This window comes from Dermacentor andersoni, chromosome 10 (assembly GCF_023375885.2).
Source record: "Dermacentor andersoni chromosome 10, qqDerAnde1_hic_scaffold, whole genome shotgun sequence".
Lineage (NCBI taxonomy): Eukaryota > Metazoa > Arthropoda > Arachnida > Ixodida > Ixodidae > Dermacentor > Dermacentor andersoni.
The window spans coordinates 8,002,127-8,011,230 of record NC_092823.1 but is presented as its reverse complement, the minus strand read 5'-3'; the positions used below and the strand labels follow the sequence as shown (position 1 = coordinate 8,011,230).

General features: G+C 49.4%; 1 protein-coding gene across 1 annotated transcript in view; it reads left to right on the top strand.

The window, feature by feature from the left end:
• The first annotated feature begins 272 nt into the window (after positions 1-272).
• LOC126519731 (uncharacterized) overlaps positions 273-9,104 on the top strand; it is an 88,660-nt gene continuing 79,828 nt past the window's right edge. Inside the window, exon 1 of the mRNA XM_055065377.2 lies at positions 273-650. Within this exon, the coding sequence (XP_054921352.1) occupies positions 599-650 (52 nt within the window). The 5' untranslated portion in view covers positions 273-598. The remainder of the gene's footprint in view (positions 651-9,104) is intronic.

The window sequence follows — 9,104 nt, the reverse complement described above, 5'->3', positions numbered from 1 at the left end:
GTATGCCCACGGGCTTTTCGACGGTTGGATGATGTCGTGGCGCAGCATTTCGTCGACTTGTTCTCTTATAGCTTCGCGTTCCCGCGGCGAAACTCGGTAAAGGCTCTGGCGGAGTGGTCGAGCTTTTATCGGGCGACCACTAGTGGTCGCCCGATAAAAACGTTGTCGATAAAAACGTAAACGTGGTCGCCCGATAAAGATAGGTACACGCGTCAATATACAAGGGTAAGTGGAAGGAAAGCAAAAGCCGGAAAAGATAACGCATAGATCACAGGTTTATTAAGCAAATACAGAATGGGAATTACGAAAGCAACATTAATTCTAAGTTTCGTGTGCTTCACTAGCAACAAGAGCGGGGAGTTGTTTCCCTCGTGTCCTTGTTATCGGCAGCTCTTATCTTAGAAAAACAGCGGTGCTTGGAAGGTCTCAGAACCCAGCGCTGCACTTTGCCATTCAGCGCTGGTAGCACTTGGCCGCGCGGAGTTCCACGTGCATCGAGCGTTCCCTTCTTCGAATTTCATTTGGTTGGCATTCCTTATAACATCAAATGGAATGCTGATCACGCAGTTCGCGCTAGAATAAGGCACTATACAGCAATATGCCTACGGATACAAAAACTGACGCGAGAGCAAAGTTTCAGCACTTATCAGGTGAGTGCCGTTCTATTTCTCATTGCTTCTTCTGGAGCTCGGGGGGGAGGGGGCGACTGTGAAATATAAGGTGCAACCTCACTGAAGGACAGCCAAGCAATCCTTTCTGACTCAAGCGCAAACTTCAGTTTATCCATTCACCATTGCTTAGCGATATATGTTTATGTAACATTCACAAACACATTTGCACTGCATTTGTTAACTCCTAAGTTACGCGCATTTATTGATATATAGACGAGTACCTGATTCTTCTGAAGCAGCGACCTGGTTATTGTTTTGACGAAGTAGTTAAAAATATTCTGAGAATTTTTAGTAGGCACAGTGGGGGACTAACGTTAACCTTTGAACTGCGGAATAAAAGTTACATTCAATTCCTATATTAATCTTTCATTTGCTTGAAATCACCATGTTTGCAGGGCTTGTCAACCTAGGTCTAAGAAAGACATGCTTCCCTATGACAGTGCTTATTCAAAACTCGCGAAAAGGGGAATAGCCATCTCGTATTCAAGCTGCAATGAACGAATCTTGTGAGCACTAAATGAAAAATAGGCTTCTTCTGCAGACAGAACGCCTAAAAACAACCGGGTACCCATCTTCCATCATCACAGCCATGTGCGAAGCACTCCTGCAAAAAAAAAAAAAAAAGCAAAACGTTCTGGAAGAAAAATCCAAAAGCTGAAAAAAGAACAGATACCTTTTCATGTAATACCGTTGTTCACAAGGTAAGCCATAGTCTAAACAGAGTGGCCAATAGGCACCAAATCAACCTATTGTATTCCGCTCCTTGTAAACTGTCGAAATTAGACAATGGTATGAGAAATTGTAAACGCCAGGAATGCACCCCGAATTACGAAAATAAATTCGAGAAGTGTGCCTCTGACGTCGTTTACGAGATACCTTTAGATTGCGGAAAAGTGTACATCGGGCAAACCGGGCAATGTTTTAATGGCAGAGTTAGGCAGCATAAAAACAATGTAAAAAACCGGTACGGCAGCCATTTACCTATTCATTGAAACAAATGTTCAACCCCAATGTTCCATGAGACTAGGTTTCTAAGGCACGCAAAGAGTGAAAAAAGAAAGTGAAATCGTAGAAGCTTATTACATTACCAAAGCAAGAGATAAATGCTTTAGCACAGCGTCGCTCCGACAAAAAAAAAGATAATATAATTTTTTAGATAAGCATCTATACTTGTAGGCAGTACTCATGCGTTTCAACCTTTGGTTATTGGTGTATCTTTTTTTGACATGGTATTAAAGCTGTGTGATCGTTCAGTAAATTTCCCAGTCGGCAGTACAGTGCTCGCCCTGTTGTGTGTGTTTTCGCTTGTTATCTTCGTCTTGCTCGCGCTGCTTCAAGTTTTACACAAGCGAATGCTGATATGGCAAATATTTTTGCCTTGTTACCAAGGTTAACATCAGTTCAGGAGAGCGGATTTATGAACAATTTGTTAGCCACTCAACAAATAAGTAAACCGTGGCAGTTTATTTTCTCTTTCGTAAGGTCGCCCTCTTGAGCGTATTCCAAGTGTTAAATAGACGCTTAATTTTGAAAGGCCATGCGTTGAGGAATATAACGCCAGTGATGATGATGAGCTTATAGTACATGTCAACAATATGAAGAGTGAACATAATGTTATCAAGCGAGACCTTGATTTAGGCACGCTGGCCCATAGTTCCCCATAGAGTACGCAGCGCGAAAAGACCGGGACAGAGAAGACACAAGCAGCACTCGTGCAGTGTACTTAAAGTCCTTCATTCTTAATTTTCGGGTAACACGAGATAATTCTCGATTTCTGCACCTCGAACAAAATCCACAAAAAACGAGTTATCACCCCGAACACTGCTTTTTGTAAAAAAAAAAAAAAAAAGAACTAGTAATACAAGGACGCGTTAAAGAACTGATAGATATAGTTCAAGATATACCATGTTCCAGATATACGAAGATATACCATGGTCAAGATGTACCATGTTATTACTATTGTACTGAAGACACTGCGCAGTGGGCATGGTGCTAGTGAGACAGAAGAAGACGACAAGAAGGGTTTGCTTCCCCGTTCCGATGTAGCGCCAACCTGTTTAAGCCTACCGCTACAACCTAGAACTAGTGCTACTAGACGAACACCCCCGGTGCATTTGGTGGAGGTGTGGGGTTACTCTCCAACATCCTGGAACTCCGCAGTCGGACGCTACCACCAGCTGTTTCAATGGATGAACCGGGACCGTCCCAGGCTGCTGCTACCATGCCCCCGGCCATCGTATGTTCTGGCGTCATCCGGCAGCGCGATCCGGCTATATTTAGCGGCACAGACGACCACGACGTGGAAGACTGGCTCGCCGAATATGACCGCGTAAGCGCCTATAATAAGTGGGACGACCGCGCCAAGCTCACAAATGTCATCTTTTAGTTGACTGACGCGGCAAACCTATGGTTCCGCAATCATGAAGCCGATTTTACCACCTGGTCCGCTTTCACGCCCAATTTGGCTGAGGTCTTTGGCCGTGCCGCCGTTCGCCGGCTTCGCGCTGAGCAGAGCTTGCGTGGTCGAGCTCAACGCCAGGACGAGACCTTCACTAGTTATATTGAAGACGTGCTCTCGTTCTGCAAGCGTGTCAACTCATCTATGGACGAAGCTGAAAAGATCAAGCACGTCATGAAAGGCATCGATGACTATGCCTTCCAGATGCTCATCGCGAGGAGTCCCCGGACGATTGCCGAGGTCATACAGCTTTGTCAGCAGTACGACGAGCTGCGCAAGCAGCGTGCATCAACACGCGCTGCTCAGCAGGACACCGCGGATCTATCTCCATTGGATTTCCGCCGCGTAGCTGCCGACAGCTCTGCTTTCACGCCGCAGATAAAGCAGTTCATCCGTCAGGGGGTCGCACGCCAACTCTCTCTGGCGAATAGCACACCCGAGCCGTCGACAACCATGGCTCCTTCGCTTCGTCACGTCATGCAGACGCAAGTTGCCGCGGCGCTGCCATCTGCCCCTCCTCTGCAGCCTGCAGCTGGACCGCTAACTTACGCTGTCGTTGTTGCCCGGCCTTACGCTTCTCCGGCTCCTGATGCCTACCAGGCCACCAGTACATTCCATGTGCCGCCGCCATTTTCGCGTCCGATTGTCGTCCCTAACTCGGCCGCTCGAGCCCCTGTCGTCAACTCGTGGCGTTCACCTGATAACTGGCCAATCTGCTATTCCTGCCAATTTCCGGGCCATGTAGCACGATTCTGCCGCCGTCGCAGCCCCCGTTTACCTGACAGTGGGGGCGCCTCAAGCTACAGGCCTGCTCGACTTCCGCGTCAGGAACCATCTAGCCTTCCTCCGGACTCATCTTACAGTCTCCTCCCTTTCGATGCCCGTCGGTCACCTTCCCCACGTCGCCGATCCATTTCCCCGATGGTTCGCCGACCCAGCCCAGCCCGAGAAGAAAACTAACAGTCGCAGTTCCAGAGGCAAGAACTGCGTTCACGTCGAACATTTCAAGGCCTCATTCTAACCCGGCGAACGAAATTGAACTCTCCGTAGATGGCGTCACCGTACACGCACTTATCGACACCGGAGCCGCCGTTTCTATTATTAGTGAGAAGCTTTGCCGCAATTTGAACAAAGTGACCATTCCCCTTACCTCTCTTTCTCTGCGTACGGCAACCTCGCATCGCATTCAGCCTTCAGCGTCGTGCACAGCCCGGGTCGTCATTCAAAACGTTATGTATGTTATAGAATTTGTCGTCTTATCTCGTTCGTCACACGACGTTATTCTTGGATGGAATTTCCTATCTGTCAATCAAGCACTTATCGACTGCGCTCGTGCCGAACTTACATTATCAGTGCCGTGCTTCGACCCTGATGACCATTCTTCTCCTAAAGTTGTTGCCGCCTCCGACATCGATATCGCACCTTTCTCCGCCGCTCTGGTTCCTGTGTCATGTAACTCTGCTGCAAACTCATCTGTTCTGTTTACACCGTCGACCACTTGTGCGCGCCGCCGGAACTTTCTGCTTCCGTTTGCTGTCGTCACTTTTTGCGACGGTTCTGCTGCCCTGTACGTGTGCAATCCGTCCGCCTGCCCATCATCCCTACTCCGCGGCGAGTGCCTGGGTACCGCTGAAGCTTTCGATAGCGTTCTCCTGGCCACCACGTTTGGTGATACGGCATCACTTCCGATTTATTCCATCACTCCTCCCGCCGCGACTGATGCCCCTGTAGACGTCTTCGCTCGTGCCGTCGACGCAGAACTCACACCTGCGCAGCACACAGAAATTTTCATGCTCCTCCAACGCTTTCGTTCCTCATTTGACATTGACCAACCATCCTTGGGCCGAGCGTCCGCAGTCGTTCACCGTATCGACACCGGTCCACAAACACCATTGCGCCAGCGTCCGTATCGTGTGTCGGCTGCTGAACGCCGTATCATCGACCAGCACGTTGACGACATGCTGGAGCGTGGCATCATCCAGCCCTCTAACAGTCCCTGGGCATCTCCGGTTGTCCTCGTTAAAAAAAAAAAAGATGGCTCCATTCGGTTCTGCGTCGACTATCGCCGCCTTAACCGAATAACGCGCAAGGATGTCTATCCTCTGCCGCGCATCGACGATGCCTTGGACTGTCTGCAGGGAGCGGAATTCTTTTCCTCGCTGGATTTGCGCTCCGGCTACTGGCAAGTGCCAATGGCAGAGGCCGATCGTCAAAAGACAGCCTTCGTAACGCCTGATGGGCTATATGAATTTACTGTCATGCCATTCGGCCTCTGCAACGCGCCTGCCACTTTCGAGCGAATGATGGACGCCATTCTTCGAGGGCTGTAGTGGAAAACGTGCCTCTGCTATTTGGATGACATTATGGTTTTTTCCACCGACTTTGCGTCGCACCTCAACCGCCTCGAGCAAGTACTTGCGTGCCTCTCCACTGCAGGACTGCAACTAAATTTGAAGAAATGCCACTTCGGCGCTCGTACGCTTACTATTCTCGGCCATGTAGTGTCAAAAGACGGTATCCTTCCGGACCCCACAAAACTTAGCGCCGTATCCGAGTTCCCTAAACCAACCACCATGAAAGAGCTTCGCAGCTTCATCGGCCTGTGCTCATATTTCCGACGCTTCATCCGTAACTTTGCTTCTATCATTGCCCCCTTGACGCAGCTTCTCACCGGCAGTTCTCACCTATCAGCCTGGTCCTCGGCGTGCGACGACGCATTCCAAGAACTGCGATGCGTTCTCACCTCGCCTCCAGTGCTGCGACACTTCGATCCCTCTGCTCCAACTGAGATCCATACGGACGCTAGTGGTGTAGGGTTCGGCGCTGTTCTTGCGCAACGCAAGGATGGCTTCGAAGAGTACGTCGTCGTGTATGCCAGCCGCACCTTTACCAAAGCCGAGGTGAACTACTCGGTTACTGAGGAGGAATGTCTGGTTATCATTTGGGCTATCGGAAAATTTCGTCCTTATGTATACGGGCGTCCATTTGACATCGTGACCGACCATCATGCTCTATGCTGGTTATCTTCACTAAAATATCCAACTGGTCGGCTCGCCCATTCGGCATTGCGCCTACAAGAGTACAACATCCGCGTTGTTGATAGCTCAGGCCGAAAGAATTCAGATGCAGACGCTCTATCCCGGTCACCCCTGCCCTCTGGTCCTGTCCACTCGTCCATTTCTACATACGGAGCCTTCGCCCTCGTCATTTCCGACATGACATCATAGCAGCGCAAAGGCCCATGGATCGCTTATTGACTTCCTGTCTAGCCAGTCACCAGCGCCGACCTCTCGGACGCTCCGTCGTCAAGCCGCGCACTTCAACATTCGGGATGACCTGCTGTGCCGCCGCAAGTATACAATTCGAGTGGCCGCGAGTGGTTGCTTGTTATACCCCGACACCTCCGCTCCGACATCTGCGCCACGTTCCACGATGACCCGCAATGCGGCCACGCTGGTGTATTAAAGACGTACTCTCGTCTCCAGCTTCGGTACTACTGGCGTGGTATGTACCGTTTCGTTCGCCACTATGTCCGGTCATGCCCCATATATATGCCAACGACGCAAGACGCCACCTCAACATGCCACCGGCCCTTTGCAACCTTTGTCATGCCCCGCACACGCGTTCGACCGCGTCGGCATTGACCTATACGGTCCGCTTCCCAACACTCCAAGCGGCAACCGCGGAGTTATTGTTGCTATCGACCACCTCACGCGGTACGCTGAAACTTCAGCTCTAGCATCTGCCACAGCAAAAGACGTCGCCAGTTTTGTCCTTCAAAACCTGATTTTACACCCTGGAGTACCTAGAAAATTACTGAGCAACCGCGGTCACGTTTTCCTCTCAGACGTCATTGGATCATTGCTAAAAACGTGTCGCATCATTCACCGCACTACCACGGCATATCATCCGCAAACTAATGGGATGACAAAACGTTTCAACCGCACCCTTGGCGACATGTTGGCCATGTACGTTTCATCTGACCACTCGAATTGGGATCGCATTCTCCGTTTCGTCAGCTACGCTTACAATACCGCCCCGCAAAGCACCACTGGGTTCTCCCCTTTCCTTCTCCTTTACGGACACGAACCTTCATGCACTATGGACACGATTCTACCTTACAGGCCAGATGCTTCGGAGTAGACGACTGTTTCTAGAGCGGCTGCTTACGCCGAAGAATGTGGCCAGCTAGCTCGTTCATTCACATCCCACGACCAGTGGCGCCAAAAGCATCGCCATGATTCATCTACTACGGCTACGTGCTTTGCTGCTGGCTCGCTGGTATGGTTGTGGGTGCCGTCTACTCCTCCAGGCCTTTGCTCTAAGCTGCTCTCCAAGTACCACCGTCCTTATCGGGTAGTGAAACATACATCCGCGGTCAACTGCCTCATCGAGCCAATGGAAGCGCCATCCGACTTGCGTTGTCGCGGCCAGGAAGTTGTCCACGTCTGCCGGCTCAAGCAGTGCCATGACCCCCCTGTGTTTTCCTGTCCTTAGGTCGCCAGGATGGCCACTCTTTCGGTGGCGAGCGATGGTACTGAAGGCACTGGGCAGTGGGCATGGTGGTAGTGAAAGAGAAGACGACGAGAAGTGTTTGCTTCCCCGTTCCGATATAGCGCCGACCTGTTTAAGCCTACCGTTACAACCTAGAACTAGAGCTGCTAGGCGAACACCCCCGTTGCACTCTTATTAACATATGAATATGGTATAACCTCGTTCACTCTTAACACTCAAGCAGAAACCTGTATATACAGGGTGTCCCAAGTATTATGCATCAAGATTTAAATATATGCAAATGCCACGTAGCTGAACAGAACGAAGGTAATTTTGTTTGCCGTCGCTTGGCAAACTGCTCCGGTTTTCTTTGTAATGCGCACTTCACCTACAACTCAAATATATACAAGCAAAAAGAAGGGACCGCAATGGGGGCGTTGATATCAGTGACTACCGCAAACCGTGTGATAGACACACTGGAGCAAAAAGTTCTGACAGCGTTGAAACCTGCGCCAAAAGTCTTTCTACGTTATGTGGATGACTGCTTTTGTATCCTGCACAAGAACGACCTCGACCGGTTGCTACAGAGCCTCAACACCGTACAATCAGCCCCGCAATTCACTATCGAATTAGAACAGAAGAGGAAGCTGCCTTTCCTTGACGTATTTGTCAGTCACTATGACGGCGGCCTGTCCTTCTCCGTGTACCGGAAAACGAGCGATAACGGTCGCTACCACCACTTTGCGTCCTGCCATCAGATCATCGGTCGTGTCTTTGATTCGTCGTGCCACCAGCTCTTGCCCTGGTGGTGATAGAGCACCAAAGAGAGCTTCTGACCATACACTGAGAGCAGAACGGCTATTCGGCTAGGTTCGTGCGCGGAATCGAAAAACGGACGCTGAATTCGGAACCAGCAGACTCATCAAAACCGGGGGGCATTCCCTTCATACCTCCTGTCAGTGAAGTGCTGTCGCAAATATTTTCAAAATACTATTTATTTATTTATTTATTTATTTATTTATTTATTTACAGATACTACTGCCTCAGGTTTTAGACATTGCAGGAGTGGTTACATAAAAAAAAGGAAACATCATAACACAGAATAAGACATTTGCTTTACAAACTGTACATGTGGAGGTTGTCGCAAATGACTATCAAGTTTATTCCAAGTGTCAACTGTGCAAGGAAAAAAAGAATATATATGACAGTCAAGAAAAGACCGGAATGATATAATGTTCAAAGCATCGCACAAGCGGGTCACAGATGTAGAAACAGCAGTGATAGAAATAGGGGCAGCAATACAAACGGATTTATGCACAATATTATGCAAGATGATAAGCCAATCGCATGTTCATCGATGTTCTAGGCAATTAAGTGATAAGACGTGGTCATGCTCTGAAGGGGAAAAGCCTGCATTCGTAATGGTTAAAAAGGAATCTGACAGCTTTCCACTAGACAGGCTCGAGTTTATCTTTGTCATG